Source organism: Cryptomeria japonica, chromosome 6, assembly GCF_030272615.1.
Source record: "Cryptomeria japonica chromosome 6, Sugi_1.0, whole genome shotgun sequence".
Classification (NCBI taxonomy): Eukaryota; Viridiplantae; Streptophyta; class Pinopsida; order Cupressales; family Cupressaceae; genus Cryptomeria; species Cryptomeria japonica.
Window position 1 is genome coordinate 428,829,288 of NC_081410.1, and position 17,818 is coordinate 428,847,105.

The 17,818-nt window shown below is 33.5% G+C and overlaps 1 protein-coding gene across 1 annotated transcript; it reads left to right on the top strand.

The window, feature by feature from the left end:
- Positions 1-4,880: 4,880 nt before the first annotated feature.
- LOC131044163 (uncharacterized) lies at positions 4,881-5,811 on the top strand. Its single transcript, XM_057977435.2, has 2 exons — positions 4,881-5,140; positions 5,233-5,811. The coding sequence occupies exons 1-2, from the start codon at positions 5,011-5,013 to the stop codon at positions 5,469-5,471; spliced, it is 369 nt and encodes a 122-aa protein (XP_057833418.2). The 5' UTR covers positions 4,881-5,010; the 3' UTR covers positions 5,472-5,811.
- The last annotated feature ends 12,007 nt before the right edge of the window (positions 5,812-17,818 follow it).

Below are 17,818 nucleotides of genomic sequence, written 5' to 3' on the forward strand. Positions count from 1 at the left end.
TAGTTTGGCAATGAAGGTAGAGGAAAAACCAACCAATAATAAATAGAGGAAGAGGAATGCTAGTTTTGTGAATGAAGGCCTTTAGATAGGAATGAGGATATTACTTAGTATGGGGCAGAGTTTCTAACATGGTTATATGTAATGCACCATGAGTGCTTCACCAAACTCAATCACTATCACCTACAATTTAATATACAATGGTCAAAGTTTGACAGACTATGTTATTTTCTCACGGAACTCTAATTTTGAGGGCGATAGAATTATATGTTAGTGGATGTGAGGACCCTTAAGTAATTGATTGAAAAATTATGGGGCACCTAAGGAGAAAAGGCTTTATATTTCTTTGTTGATTTAAAAAATTTATTTGGCATGATACCTTAAGGAAAACTTTGGAATAAGATGGAGGAACTTGAGATCCTAGACAAACAAGTATAGATTGAGATTTCATAGACTTTATGTGCAAGTTAAGGCTCAAATTAGAACAAGAGGATGGCTTTTATTATGCTTCAAAAGCAACATTATTGTCAACCAAGGTTACCCATTTCCCCCACTTTGTTTGAGTTTTACATTGATAAAATATAAGAGTGATTAAACATTACTAATGGAGGAGGGTTCATTTTACTAGATACATAGTAAAAAATTTCATATAGATGGTCTTATCTTAATCACAAGAGCTCTTTTTCCAAGATATAGGAATGCAAGTGAACATCAATGGAACCAAATTTATGAACCTTTTCACTAATACGAAAAACACCAACTTAGTTTCCTTTTCAAAGGAGGTTCTCTAGATATAGTGTAAAGATTTAAGTATCTTATACTTGATTTCCATAATTAGCTTAGTTGGGAAATATGTATAACTAAAAAAATCAAGTGGGTGGAAAACTTTATGCTGTCTACAAAATAAATGTAGGGGTGTCAAATTATGGAATTAGAAAATCAAGAAAAATCCTGTTGCCTTTCTTCTTTCACCTATAGGACTTTGTAGGTGTGAAGTATGAGGCAATAGTATGTTAGTTCACAATTAGAAGCAAATATAAAGAATCCAAAACCATGTAATCATAAGAATCCAAAACCATGTAATGTTAGTTTGTTCATTTCGAAACTTCAATTCTAAATGTGAATCTTCGGGTAAAATAAGTACTTAATTTCTTAAAGATATTAATTGCTCAATTGAAGTCTAGATTGCAACATTTTTTAAGTGAGGCTAGCAAGTATATAATACCCAAGAAAGAGTGGGAAATGCGGACATGGCTATTTTACAACAAGGGGTAAATGGAAACGTAACGACATTACATCATATAGTGCATAGCCGACAATGACATCCATCTCAGTTACAAAATCAACATGAATGTAAATAACTCAACTACTTTATTTGAAAAACAAAGCTTTAGACAAAAAGACGAGCTTTTTGATCAAAATCCACAATTGAAAATCTAACATTAAAAAAGTTAAAAATTCTCATTATAATTTTGATGTAATGTTTGTTTACTCCCACTATTAAATCCCATTGACTACTTGATGTGATGAACTTTATTAAAATCTTTTATTCTATTTCAATAGAAAAAGGATAAGATGGCGAATTAGGGTTTTTAAACTAAGGAGGAGGCAAGCGAACATTTAGGGCGCTTATTCTCATTAAGTCTGCCGTACTAAGCAATCGCTGTTTCTTCTGCCGAGTTAAAAGGAATTTTGTGGCGTGACACAATCTACTCAAGACCTGGTCTTCCAATATAAAAAAGCAGTGGGTCCAAATAATGATTATTTTAATCGAACCTTAGTGGTTACCCTTGGAGAGGACCTCTTGTTGGGTAGACAAAGAAGCCACTCACTATGGGGCAAAATATATTGAATAAATTGGTTTGTATGGCATGGTTATATGTTATATCATGATTGCATCATCAACTTTAAGTAATATCATCTATAAATTATATAATGGACAAAGTTCTGTATATGATGTTATTTTTTCGTAGAATTCTATTGTGAGGGCGATGAAATTAGATGTTAATGGTTGTCTTATAGAGCGAAAGTCATTTTACAATTCAATGTATGTAAATTTTGGCTCATTAAGAAAAAAAATCCACATAATAAACAAGCCCATCAGAATCAAAAGAAGACACCTATTGAAGGGAAAATTCTAATAAATTGAGAGACTTAATAACTCTTTAAAATAGCATATATAAAACACTTTCACGAGGAAGAGAGTAATACAATGAATAATATAACATGTATAGGTGACCTAGTGAACAAAAGTATGTTGATTCCCTTAAATGACAAAGGATTAAGAACATTTGAAAGATCCAAGCTCAAATAGAAACCTGTAGTAGTTTATGGGCGAATTCCTTGTATGACATGAAGAGTGCAAGGCAACGAAGAGAACTTTGAAGGCTTATGAAAAATTGATACAATTTTAAAGAGAAATTTATGTGAATTCAATAAGGAAAGAGTTGAATTCTCTTGGAAAACACAACCTCGAGAGCTTTGGAGGAACAAGAAAAATAAAATAAAATAGAAAAAAATAATATCATCGATTGCTAATGGATAGAATATGCAAAACCATTTTATGAGCAAGTTCATGATAACAATGTGCCCCTTGTAACTAACACAAAAATAAATATTTTAAAGCACATGATATAGATGGTTGCAAATACCAATGATGTCACTCAAGATGGCTTCCCAATAAAGAGAATGATTACTATCAGTATTCCTCTCTTTAAAATTAGAGATATCAATAATCTATCAAACTACTACATGATTGTGGTCAATCATCACAATGAAAAACGTTTTAGAGCATAAATTTACTAGTGGGGAGGAAAAGAAGGGAAAGGGAACAAAAGGGATAGCACGTATCGAGACAAGGGACTCCACTATAAATAAATTCATCACACTTAAGTACTTGTTTGAAATTGTATGGGACACCCAAGGAGAAGAGGCTTTTTATCGTTTCATTAATTTTAAAAAGTATTTAACATTATACCTAAAAGAAAACTTGGGAACAAGATGGAGGAACTTGAGACCCTAAAGGAGCATAGAGTGAGAATTCATAGACTTTATCTACAAGTTAAGACTCAAAATGGAAGAAGAGGATGACTTTTATTATGCTTTAGAAGCAACAATAGTGGTAAGTAAGGCTACTTATTCTACCCTACTTATCTAAGTTAAATTGATAAAATAGGATAGTGATTAAACAAGGCAAATGGATTGGGGTTCAATTTACTAGATACATAGTGAAGTAAATCTTTTATAGATGATTTCATTATAATTGTAGAAGGAGCTCATAGTTTGAGAGAATAGCTAATAGCATTGGAGCTCTTTTGCTAAGAGGTTGGGATGCAAGTGAGCACAAATGGAACCAAATTTGTGATCTCTTTGCTATTTAGTAGAAAGGAGACAATTTAGGTTCGTTTTCAAAGAAGGTTCACTAGAAATAGTGAAAAAATACAAGTACCTTAGACTCAATTTTTACAATAGGCTTAGTTAGGAGAGATGTAGGACAATAAGAATGCAAGTGGGTGGAAAACTTTATTCTCACCACAAATAGATGTAGGAGTGTTAAATTATGAAACTAGAAAGCAAAAAAAATTCGTATTGACTTTCTTGTTTCACTTGTTGTCCTTTATAGGTGTGAAGTATGAGGCGATGTTATGCTAGTTAACAACTATAAGCAAATAAAAATAATCCAAAAGCATTTAAAGGCAAGTAGCCTTAAAATCAAAACTTTAGTTCCATATGAAATTCTTTAGGCTAAAACATGTAATTTTACAAATGTATTAGTCATCCAAATGAGGAATAGATTCTATCATTTTTATGTGAGAATAACAAATAAACAATACCCAAAAAAGAGTGGGATATGAGGATGTGGCTATTTTGTAACAAAGGTGTTGTTGAAATATAATGACACTACATCATAGAGTGCATAGTCTACAATAAAATTCATACCATTTAGAAAAAGACAAGATGAATGTGGATAACTTGAATACTTTATTTGACAAGCCGAGGGTAAGCAAAATGACAAACTCTCTGATCAAGATACACAGCTAAAATTCTAACATTGAAAAGAATTATTGAAACAACTTTTATATCATATGATCATTTGAATATGGTTCTTGTTTACTCCCAGTCTCATTCAAGTAGTCACAACTTTTATATCATATGATCATTTCAGCGTGGTGCTTGTTTACTCCCACTATCACTCAAATAGTCACAACTTTTATATCTTATGTTCATTTTAATGCGATGCTTATTATGCCGAAAGGCATCTTCTACATCCCCAACATGAACTGAAGGAGTCCATGTACATTAAAAAATGATTTGAATGCTTGATAGTTACAAATGAAATGAAAAACTCAACCATTAATGAAAGAAGAATCTAGAAGATGGGGGTAAAGATACTACCCATACTAATGAAGACATTGACAATAATTTCATATTGTTGATTTACTCCCACTATCAATCCAAGATCTCATACATATTATTTAAACCCTTTATTTCATTTCCATATAAAAAAGGTTAAGTTAGGAGAAGTAGGGTCTGTAAATTAAACTGAGGAGGAGCTGAGCGAACATTTAGGGCGCTTATTCTCAGTTAAGTCTGTCGTACAAAATCCCACGTGCTCAAACAGTGAACCAGCAATCTATCTTTCTTCTGCCAAGTGAAAAAGGAATTTTGTTGCGTGACACAATCTGCCGACTCCCATGCAAATATGAAAACGCAGGCTGCACGTCCAAATAATGTCGGCGATCCCTGCATTATTTTAATCAGAAAGTAAGCTCTAGGAAGCTGCTTAAGGGTCCACCTGCTCACATCATGCTGACAAATGACAACCTTATATTGAATTCCATGCCCCGCGAGCTAAAACTGTCGGCTTTCGTTCGAATCGAAACATACGATACGATGAAAATGAATTATTGGATGATGAAAGTGACCTTATGAATTCATCCTCCTCATACCATTTTTTTATTTTACCCGAAATGGGTATTAATTGTCAATTGGAATCCAAAATAAGTTTCAATAATGGTGAGGAGTGGTGCAGGATTTGGAGTTCTGACGGCCATAGTGGTGCTGGTTATTATAGGCCACCATTACCAAAAGCTCATAAAACCCACAAAGCGTAATTCAACCAGAAGATCATGTCTTTCTTCAGGTAGGTAGCTAAAAATTGAATCTTTACATCTCTTTCCTTCTCTGCATAAGTCCAAGACTGTAAATTTCTGGTTTGTTTTATGTCTTCTGTAGACAAAAAGAATAAAACGAAGAAGAAGGTCCATTTTGCTTCAGACGTTGTGGAGGCTCGTGATGGTAGTGGGGAATACCGTGGGCGCTGGACTCCGGCCAAGACGGATCAGAGACCACTCGGAAAACATGCCGTTTTACAGTCATTTGAGAAAGCAGAGCAAAACATTCCGGCCAACAGAGTTGCACTGTACAGTGGAATTCTCAGATTTCGTGCACAACAAGCATCCTTGTACTACTAACCCACTACTGTAATTATGTAGTTTGTAAAATAAATTGTTTCTGAATTAGATTATGTTTGAGTTCTTTATCGACATTTCAGACCACAGACCACGTTATGTGATCTATCATCAAGATATAAGATTAGAAAATATAGATCAGAAACATAGATCCTTAGCAGAAATAAAATTCCAGATTTTGTAAAGTAGTCAACTTTACATACTGTGGTGTATGGTTTTGATTCTTTGAACAAAACAGTGCCTAAGTTGCTACTTTGTTCTAGGGATTGTATGGCAATTATACAAGTGGAATTGTATATTATTTAAGTATATATATGTGTGTTGGGGGTATCATTTCTATCAAGTTTGTCTTGGTACAATTGTGGCTTCATTTTTTTTTATTATATTGGGTTTTTTGTTTATCAAGATTTGATTTCCTATGGGTATATTCAGGTGGTTTTTTGATTCCCTGTGGGTATATTCAGGTTTTTGTTCTTAGTTGAAGAGGTTTCAGTCTGAGACTCAGGCTCCTCTATTGAATAGCTAAATTGATCTTGTAGATGATATAAAATCTTTCATAATTAAAAAAAATGTATATATACATGCTATTATGCTCATCAATCGAATTCAGTTGAAAAATAGTTTCTAATTTAGATGTCTGTGTCCAAACAATATTATAATCAGCTATATAAATATATAGACATGCCACTAGATGAATTTTGCTGATCAATTGAATTTAGTTGAAAGATAACTTCTAATTGCTGTTTTTTATGGATTAGAATGGGTGTAATTTTTTTGTATCAACATTTTTTGTTCACACTCCGTGATCCATTATCAGGATAATAGAGGTTTAAGAGAGATACAAGATGACTAGTTGCAGACTACGACCGGCCTAGAAAGGATAGAGGAGAGGGGAGGTAAGAAGTGACTCATAGCAAAAGGGGTGTAAATAGTAGATAAAAGCGTCATCTATGGGGATGATAGAATGCACCTGGCCCACAGCGTATTTATAAGTGTTAGATTTATAAATACACTATCGGCCTCATAGCCAAAACCTATTCTTTTTAAGCAGGTCTGAGACTACGATTAGTCATCTTATGTCTCTCTTAACACTTTATTATTCAGATAATAGATCATGGAATGTGATCCAAAACATTTATACGAATTCAATTTCGACCAAATGACTTTACTAAATGAAAATCTTAATCATGTTATGCACTCATCCCAAGAATGAAACCAGGAGCTTAAACATATGAGCTGCCATTGTAGTGCAAACGAAGCAGGTCAAAGATTTTAGGTCAAATGTTTGAACACCCTGCTTGTTCTACCCAAGGCATAAGGAAACTGTTTAACCAGATGGTCAAATCTTCTAAAAAGCCGGCTAGTTTGACGTGAGGCTCCATTATGGAGCATGGGCCAGCATTAAAGCAGACGAGGACTGATCATTATAAAGAATTGATGATTAATGTAACTTTTATATTAGGCACGTTGGGTGACTGTTAAAACCTGTCGGAAGAACAGATATACAAAACTATGCGGATAAGAAGAGCATGATATTTTTATCATTATTTTCTTATTTAATTTCGTAGCTTCCATTGCAGTCTGACGTCTTCCTCCTGAATTTACAAAGTTCACATTTTTAACCATTTGTGAGGATTTCCTTTGTCTGTAAATGTGATAGAAATTCTTCGTACGATCGACTGTTTACACGTGATCATTCCATCATTCATTATCATTCACGGGAGCTATAAACCAAAATTATAAAACAACAGCTAATGAGATAAATGATTAAAATAATTAAAAAAATTAAATATTATTATAGCTTTTCCATATACTGTTTTTCCCCCATACATTGGGATTTTGTACATAATAAGGATAATTTTTTTTTTTTTTTAAATTCTTGGAAGGATGTCAAGTGGACAACTTTTTATTAATATTAAGGATAAGCAATTATGTAGTATTTTCTCGGATGTTGATATAATGTTTATCATTGAATAATCTTTCTTAAAACTATAATGTGTATGAAAAAATGATCAAATTATATATTCACTAAGTATTCTAAATGCACTACAATATTAAAAAGTGATGTTAAGAGAAATGAGATTCATTATTTTTCTTCTTTCTATGTGTTCAATAAACTTATATCTATGAAAGAATATATCCATTTAGTCCAACACTAATTTATTATATAAAGCTAAGACTAATAATAAGACAAAGCAAATAGGAATTAGGAAACTAAAAGATGTAGAAAAGATATGATAAAGTAAGGTACATATAAATCTGGATTCAATTGAGGTAGTTCTAGAAAAATTTAAAAATCCTAATTTAGAGCTAAGGGTAGAGTTTTCAATCAAGTAAACAAAAAAAAAAATGCATCTCTACCAATTAGAACTTTAGGTCTCCAAAGGAACTAGTGTTGTTACTAAGTTAGGGTCTTTGTTATAGTCTCTTAGCATAGAACTAGTCTAAGGTTTTAGAATCATTAAATACTATTAAAGAGACATTAAGTCGATTGAGTTTAGTTATTTATAACTATACAAAATGAGAAAAAAATTAAATAAAAAGCAAAAGAAAAATATAAAAGGGATAAAGAAAATGTGTGCAAATAAGAGAGAAAATTATAATTTAGAAGCTCTTAATCATGAAAATTAGAAAGGAAAAACTACATAGGACTAAGGTAATGCTAGAAAACTCCCTAGTAAGTTCAAAGGTTGTATGATTGATATGTCTACAATTCTAGTTGTGTTGGTATTCTAATAGGAGTGCTGATACAGTGTCCTAAAGGGTGCTAGTGCTTTGAATTAATTTCATAAAAAAAAGATGGGGATGCTTTTCCTCCATATATTGATCATTTTAAAAAGTTGTCTCACCATCCTATCTTCACAAATTCTTTTTCAAATCATCTACAAGAAATTTTTTACTAATAAAACCATGGAAAGTGGTTTGATAAAATAGAAAGCTACCTTAGTGGATAATTTAAAAACATAAATTCACATTTTAATAATGATGATTAAAAATATTAAAATCAAACAAGGAATAAAATAGTCAATTGAAATGAAAATGAATGCTTACTAATAGGAGATAAGAAATCTAGGAAACTATGGCATGGTGTGAGAAAGAAATGGTAGAAAAAATAAAATAAACAATGAAAATAAATTATAATGGAATAAAGAGAGATAAAATAGGAACACAAAACAAAGGATTAGTGTAAACTAATGTAAATTAGCAAGAAAATCAGGAAAGAAGAAGAAAAAGGTATAAGCGATAAAGACAAATATGTATAGGACCACACAAAGTTATCCCATCGCTTAAAATTGTTGAATAAATGAGTTCCAATAGTAGACTAATTCTTCATGGATCCAAAGCTCTAAGATAAAAAAGAAAATATCTAATGTGCAAGAGAAAACATGAATGTGTGATTTATGAAAATGATAAGAGGAAGTGTCCTTTTAAAGACTATTAGGGACCAAATTTCATTATTTGAAGTGGGAACCTTTTAAAATTAAGTTTAGCGAGTCTAAGATAAAATTGTACTGAATTTTTAAATCCAATGAAGTGAAACAACACGACTCTCTTATTATTCTAAAATAAACTTTAATAATTTAATACTAAATGAATTTTAAATTAATAAAAATAATTTGAAGGAATTTGATGCAAATTAGCTTTTTGGAATGTGGAAAGTGTTGGCATTAGATTGTCATTGATGTCAACAGTTGAGAAGATGCAGAGACATCCACTAGATAGAGATGCAACATGATGAATGCCCCAGATGAAGATAAGGTTTGGTTGAGATGGTGTTATCTCAGATTCATAGAGTTGAGCAATTGTGAGTGCTCAAGTGTGTAGATAAGATTGGAAAGAGATGTTGGATAATGCATATCCCAAAGGAAGATCAGATTGGTTGAAAGTGTGTTGTTATGGTGTTGATGAAGAGTAATTCATGTTGTCAGAGTAGAGTAGTTTTTATTGTATACAAGCAAGCTAGATTAGTATGGAACGTTCATATAGACAAAAGCCACTAAAAAGATAAAGAAGACAATGGGGTCGACAATTTGAAACTGCAATTGGATAAAAGGACAAAGGCAATAGAATTGTGAAAGCATTGGGTAAATTGGATTGGCTCAAAAAATGTATTGTTGTAGTGCATAAATCCCACTGTGTTATCTACATCCAATAGGGCGCCTGAGTTTATTGATGAGAGATCTTATTTGTGCAAGATACCTTGATTGCTTGGAAGATCAATCGAGTCTTGCTAATAAAGTTTCTATAAATAGGTTGCGGCAAACCCAATGTATTTATCACCACATGCACACACAAAGAACATGGGGTGGTCATTGTTTTGTAGGTCAACATGTTTGCATTGACCAAAGATAGCTAGAAAAAAGAAGAGTAGATATCACATTGTGTTTATCACCATAATGTAAAATAGGGCAACTCCACGTGGCTCTCAAGTGGGGCTTCGCGGCATAGACAAAAGAAGACTATCAAAAAGACATGGAATTCCAACACGTGGGAAGCGTGCATGAATTGTGACCCAAATGCCACAAACAACAAGAGCAAATCATACAACGTGTTTTGCACAACGCCCCGTCAGCCCATAGAAAGAAAGTCTAATGAAAATGATTTCGTGGAATAAATAAGAGGAAGGAGGCACGCAGTCTTGTCATCCCATAGGTATGGTTGCGATGTTGAAAACATGATGGCCATTCTACAAATTGCCGACACAGAAGCGGTCCACTGAACGTTTGACCAAGTTGAACTTGACAATTTAAAAGGAGATGTGGAGGACATGGCATGTACAGGACCAATAAGAGATTAACGAGATATGGTTGCTGAGGAAATGACAGCTAGGAGTTTCTTTTACAAGAATGAATGTTGCATAAAAAGATCATCCCAGAACACATAGTTAACTAGATGAAATTAGAAAGATAGTGTGAGAAAGGTAGAAAATCAGAAAGCTGAAATTAAGGAAAAAAATTTATTTGTTTTCAAGAAGTGTTTCTGTTACACAATGCTAGTTTGTAGCATAATGCATGCCCTGAAAGGGAGAGAGAGATATGAGCTGGCAATTGGTTGCCCCGCCCTTTGCCATTATTGTCAAATGGGGAGAGAGAAGTCTATATGTTGGCATCAATGTCAAAGGGGGAGATTGTTGGCATTAGATTGTCATTGATGTCAATTTCGACCAAATGACTTTACAAACTCATGGATGAAAATCTTAATCATGTTATGCACTCATCCCAAGAATGAAACCAGGAGCTTAAACATATGAGTTGCCATTGTAGTGCCAAACGAACCAGGTCAAAGATTTTAGGTCAAATGTTTGAACAACATACTTGTTCTACCCAAGGCATAAGGAAACTGTTTAACCAGATGGTCAAATCTTCTAAAAAGCCGGCTAGTTTGACGTGAGGCTCCAATATGGAGCATGGGCCAGCATTAAAGCAGACGAGGACTGATCATTATAAAGAATTGATGATTAATGTAACTTTTATATTAGGCACGTTGGGTGACTGTTAAAACCTGTCGGAAGAACAGATATAGAACACTATGCGGATAAGAAGAGCATGATATTTTTATCATTATTTTCTTATTTAATTTCGTAGCTTCCATTGCAGTCTGACGTCTTCCTCCTGAATTTACAAAGTTCACATTTTTAACCATTTGTGAGGATTTCCTTTGTCTGTAAATGTGATAGAAATTCTTCGTACGATCGACTGTTTACACGTGATCATTCCATCATTCATTATCATTCACGGGAGCTATAAACCAAAATTATAAAACAACAGCTAATGAGATAAACAATGAAAATAATTAAAAAATTTAAATATTATTATAGCTTTTCCATATACTGTTTTTTCCCCATACATTGGGATTTTGTACATAATAAGGATAATTATTATTTTTTTTTGTAAAATTCTTGGAAGGATGTCAAGTGGACAACTTTTTATTATTAATATAAGGACAAGCAATCATGTAGTATTTTCTACGATGTTGATATAATGCTTATCATTCAATAATTTTTCTTAAAATTATAATGTATGCAAAAAAGTGATCAAATTATATATTCACTAAGTATTCTAAATGCACTACAATATTAAAAAGCGATGTTAAGAGACTTTCCATGTGTTCAATAAACTGATATCTATAAAAGAATATCTCCATTTAGTCCAACACTAATCTATTATATAAAGCTAAGACTAACAATAAGACAAAGAAAATAAGAATTAGGAAACTAAAAGATGTAGAAAATATATGATAAAGTAAGATACATATAAATCTGGATTCAATCGAAGTAGTTCTAGAAAATTTAAAAATCCTAATTTAGAGCTAAAGGTAGAGTTTTTAATCAAGTAAAAAAAAAAAATGCATCTCTACAAGTAGAATTGTAGGTCTCCGAAGGAACTAGTGTTGTTACCAAGTTAGGGTCTTTGCTATAGTCTAAGGTTTTAGAATCATTAAATACTATTAAAGAGACATCAAGTCCATTGAGTTTAGTTATTTATAACTATCAAAAATGAGAAAAAAATTAAATAAAAAGAAAAAGAAAAATATAAGGGATAAAGAAAATACATGCAAATAAGAGAGAAAATTTTAATATAGAAGCTCTTAATGATGAAAATTAGAAAGGGAAAACTACATAGGACTAAGGTAATGCTAGAAAACTCCCTAGTAAGTTCAAAGGTTGTATGATTGATATGTCAAAAATTTTAGTTGTGGGTATTCTAATAGGAGTGCTGATATAGTGTCCTAAAGGGTGCTAGTGTTTTGAATTCAAATCATAAAAAAAAAATGGCGATGTTTTTCCTCCATATATTGATCATTTCTTAAAGTTGTCTTACCATCCTATCTTCACAAATTCTTTTTCAAATCATCTACAAGAAATTTTTTACTAATAAAACCATGGAAAGTGGTTTGATAAAATAGGAAGCTACCTTAGTGGATAATTTAAAAACATAAATTCACATTTTAATAATGATTAAAAAATATTAAAATCAAACAAGGAATAAAATAGTCAATTGAAATGAAAATGAATGCTTACCAATATGAGATAAGAAAGAGGAAACTATGGCATGGTGTGAGAAAGAAATGGTAGAAAAAATAAAATGAACATTGAAAAGAAATTATAATGGGATAAAGAGAGATAAATTAGGAACGTAAAAAAAAGGATTAGTGTAAACTAATGTAAATTAGCAAGAAAATCAGGAAAGAAGAAGAAAAACGTATAAGCGATAAAGACAAATATGTATAGGACCATACAAAGTTATCCCATTACTTAAAATTGTTGAATAAATGAGTTCCAATAGTAGACTAATTCTTCATGGATCCAAAGCTCTAAGATAAAAACAAGAAAAAATCTAATGTGCAAGAGAAAACATGAATGTGTGATTTATGAAAATGATAGGAGGAAGTGTCCTTTTAAAGATTATTAGGGACCAAATTTTATTATTTGAAGTGGCCCGAACCTTTTAAAATTAAGTTTAGTGAGTCTAAGATAAAATTGTACTGAATTTTTAAATCCAATGAAGTGAAATAACATGACTCTCTTATTATTCTAAAATAAGTTTAATAATAATACTAAATGAATTTTAAATTAATAAAAATGATTTGAAGGAATTTGATACAAATTAGCTTTTTGGAATGTGGAAAGTGTTGGCTTTAGATTGTCATTGTTGTCAACAGTTGAGAAGATGTAGAGACATCCACTAGATAGGGATGCAACATGATGAATGCCCAAGATGAAGATAAGGTTTGGTTGAGATGGTGTTATCTCAGATTCGTAGGGTTGAGAAATTGTGAGTGCTCAAGTATGTAGATAAGATTGGAAAGAGATGTTGGATAATGCATATCCCAAAGGAAGATCAGATTGGCTGAAGGTGTGTTGTTGTGTTGTTGATGAAGAGTAGAGTAATTCATGTTGTCAGAGTAAAGTAGGTCTTATTGTATACAAGCAAGCTGGATTAGTGTGGAATGTGCATGTAGTCAAAAGCCACTAAAAAGATAAAGAAGACAATGGGGTCAACAATATGAAACTGCAATTGGATAAAAGGACAAAGGCAATAGAACTGTGAAAGCATTGGGAAAATTGGATTGGCTTAGAAAATGTATTGTTGTAGTGCATAAATCCCATCGTGTTATCTACATCCAATAGGGCACCTGAGTTTATTGATGAGAGATCTTATTTGTGCAAGATACCTTGATTGCCTAGAAGATCAATCAAGTCTTGCTAATAAAGTTTCTATAAATAGGTTGTGGAAAATCTAATGTATATATCACCACATGCACAGACAAAGAACATGAGGTGGTCGTTGTTTTGTAGGTCAACATGTTTGCATTGACCAAAGATGGCTAGAAAAACAAAGAGTAGATATCACATTGTGTTTATCACCATAATGTAAAATAGGCCAACTCCACGTGGCTCTCAAGTGGCGCTTCGCGACATAGAGAAAAGAAGACTATAAAAAAAAATGGAATGCCAACACATGGGAAGCATGCATGAATTGTGGCCCAAATACCACAAACAACAAGAGCAAATCATACAACGTGTTTTGCACAATGCCCTTTCATCCCATAGAAAGAAAGTCTAATGAAAATGATCTTGTGGAATAAAGAAGAGGAAGAAGGCACGTATTCCTATCATCCCACAAGTATGATTGCGATGTTGAAAAAATGATGGGCATTCTGCAAATTGCCGACATAGAAGTGGTGCACTCAACATTTGACCAAGTTGAACTTGACAATTTAAAAAGAGATGTGGAGGACATGGCATGTACAAGACCAATCAAAGATTGCTAATGAGATATGGTTGCCGAGGAAATGACAACTAGGAGTTTCTTTTACAAGAATGAGTGTTTCATGCAAAGATCATCCCGGAACACATAGTTAACTAGATGAAATTAGAAAGATAGTGTGAGAAAGGTAGAAAATCAGAAAGCTGAAATTAAGGAAAATCTTTTTGTTTTTGTTTTCAAGAAGTGTTTCTGTTACACAATGTTGGTTTGTAGTAGAATGTATGGCCTGAATGGGAAAGAGAGATATGAGCTGGCAGTTTGTTTCCCCAACCTTTGCCATTGTTGTCAAATGGGGAGAGACAAGTCTATGTGTTGACATCAATGTCAAAGGGGGAGATTATTGGCATTAGATTATCATTGATGTCAACAATTCAGAAGATGTAGATACATCCACTAGACAAAGATGCTACATGATGAATGCCCCAGATGAAGATCAGGTTTGGTTGAGATGGTGTTGTCTCAGATTCGTAGAGTTGAGAAATTGTGAGTGCTCAAGTGTGTAGATAAGATTGGAAAGAGATGTTGGATAATTCGTATCCCAAAGGAAGATTAGATTGGCTGAAAGTGTGTTGTTGATGAAGAGCAGATTAATTCATGTTGTCAGAGTAGAGTAGATCTTATTGTATACAAGTGAGATGAATTAGTATGGAATGTGCATGCAGTCAAAAGCCACTAAAAAGATAAAGAAGACAATGGGGTCAACAATTTGAAACTGTAATTGGATAAAAGGACAAAGGCAATATAACTATGAAAGCATTGGGAAAATTGGATTGGCTCATAAAATGTATTGTTGTAGTGCATAAATCCCAGTGTGTTATCTACATCCAAGAGGGCACCTGAGTTTATTGATGAGAGATCTTATTTGTGCAAGATACCTTGTTTGCCTGGAAGATCAATCAAGTATTGATAATAAAGTTTCTATAAATAGGTTGTGGCAAACCCAATGTATTTATCACCACATGCACAGACAGAGAACATGGGGTGGTCGTTGTTTTGTAGGTCAACATGTTTGCATTGACCAAATATGGATAGAAAAACAAAGAGTAGATATCACATTATGTTTATCACCATAATATGAAATAGGGCAACTCCACGTGGCTCTCAAGTGTGGCTCCACAGCATAGAGAAAATAAGACTATCAAAAAGATATGGAATGCCAACATTTGGCAAGCGTACATGAATTGTGGCCCAAATACCACAAACAACAACATTAGATCATACAACATGTTTTGCACAATGCCCCGTCAGCCCATAGAAAGAAAGTCTAATGAAAATGATCTCGTGGAATAAATAAGAGGAAGAAGGCATGCATTCCTGTCATCCCACAGATATGGTTGCGATGTTGAAAACACGATGGGTATTCTACAAATTGACGACATAGAAGCGGTGCACTCAACGTTTGACCAAGTTGAACCTGTCAATTTAAAAGGAGATGTGGAGGACATGGCATGCACAGGACCAATCAGAGATTGCTAACGAGATATGGTTGCTGAGGAAATGACAACTAGGATTTTCTTTTACAAGAATGAGTGTTGCATGCAAAGATCATGCCAGAACACAGAGTTAACTAGATGAAACTAGAAAGATAGTGTGAGAAAGGTAGAAAATTAGAAAGCTGAAATTAAGGAAAATCTTTTTTGTTTTTGTTTTCAAGAAGTGTTTCTATTATACAATGCTGGTTTGTAGCAGAATGTAAGGCTTGAAAGGGAGAGAGAGATATGAGCTGGTAGTTGATTTCCCCTCCCTTTTCCATTGTTGTCAAAGGGGGAGAGAGAAGTCTATGTGTTGACATCAATGTCAAAGGGGGAGATTGTTGGCATTAGATTGTCATTGATGTCAACAATTGAGAAGATGCAAAGATATCCACTAGGTAGGGATGCAACATGATGAATGCCCTAGATGAAGATCAGGTTTGGTTGAGATGGTGTTATCTTATATTCGTAGAGTTGAGCAATTGTGAGTGCTCAAGTGTGTCGATAAGATTGGAAAGAGATGTTTGATAATGCATATCCCAAAGGAAGATCAGATTGGCTGAAGGTGTGTTGTTTTGGTGTTGATGAAGAGTAGAGTAATTCATGTTGTTAGAGTTGAGTAGATCTTATTGTATACAAGCAAGCTGAATTAGTATAGAATGTGCATGTAGTCAAAAGCCACTAAAAAGATAAAGAAGACAATGGGGTCAGCAATTTGAAACTAGAATTGGATAAAAGGACAAAGGCAATAGAACTATGAAAGCACTGGGCAAATTGGATTGGCTTAGAAAATTATTGTTGTAGTGCAAAAATCTCACCGTGTTATCTGCATCCAACTGGGCACCAGCGTTTATTGATGAGAGATCTTATTTTTGCAAGATGCCTTGATTACCTGGAAGATAAATGAAGTCTTGCTGATAAAGTTTCTATAAATAGGTTGTGGAAAACCCAATGTATTTATGACCACATGCACAGATAGAGAACAAGCGTTGGTCATTGTTTCGTAGGTCAACATGTTTGGGTTGACCAAATATGGCTAACAAAAAGAAGAGTAGATATCACATTGTGTTTATCACCATGATGTGAAACAGGGCAAATCCACATGGTGCTCAAGTGGGGCTCTGCGGCATAGAGAAGAGAAGACTATCAAAAAGACATGGAATACCAACATGTGGCAAGCGTGCCTAAACTATGGCCTAAATAAAACAAACAACAAGAAAGTCTAATGAAAATGATCATATGACGTGTTTTACATAATGCCCTGTCAACCCATAGATCATATGACGTGTTTTACACAATGCCCTATCAGGTCATAGAAAGAAAGTCTAATGAAAATGATCTTGTGGAGTAAATAACAGGAAGAAGGCGTGTAGTCCCATCATCCCACAAGTATGGTTTGCGATGTTGAAAACATGATGGGCATATCACCAAGTGCCGACACAAAATTGACTCAAATGGATGTTTGACCATGCTTTGACCCGACGATGATAATGATGTGGAGAACGTGCCATGCACGAAACAAATTAGCTACTACTGCCAAGGAACTGCTGGAGCCTATTTGATAAAATGTGACCACCGTGGAAGCTATATCTAAGGAAGGTGACTGCATTTAATGAAGAACCTCCAAAAGATAGAGTGTGAGGCTTGAGAAGATCAGATGATCTTTAGCAGATAAGATATCATTATTGTGTGCAGGTGAAGATTACTAAAGTTAGTAATTTGTGTATGCCGGAACAATGGTATCAACTTGTAGGAGGAGAAAAAAATTCAAACACACACATGAGACATTGCATTAGAGGTTAGAAATCCAAACAAAGCAAGTTAAATGAATCTAAACTCTTAAAATAGTTCCATGTTCCTCTATCTCCAAGGATCTTCAAGATTCAAGGTGGCTCTCAGCTTGTAAGAGAACTTGATCTTTTAAGATGACAACCTAAAGAACGAGATTTAAATGATTCTAAGATCTAAATGGAATACAACCAAGATCCTAGTGATGATTTAGATATGAAACTAGATGATGATACGATGCAAGATATTGATATGAAGCTTGAACTAGTATGAAAATGATACTAAGATGAAGCTAACATGATATATCTAAGATTAGAAT

Coding starts and splice junctions, on each gene's coding strand:
- LOC131044163 (XM_057977435.2), top strand. CDS start 5,011: ATGGTGAGGAGTGGTGCAGGATTTGGAGTTCTGACGGCCATAGTGGTG. Junction 5,141..5,232: donor AAGATCATGTCTTTCTTCAG/GTAGGTAGCTAA, acceptor TGTCTTCTGTAG/ACAAAAAGAATAAAACGAAG.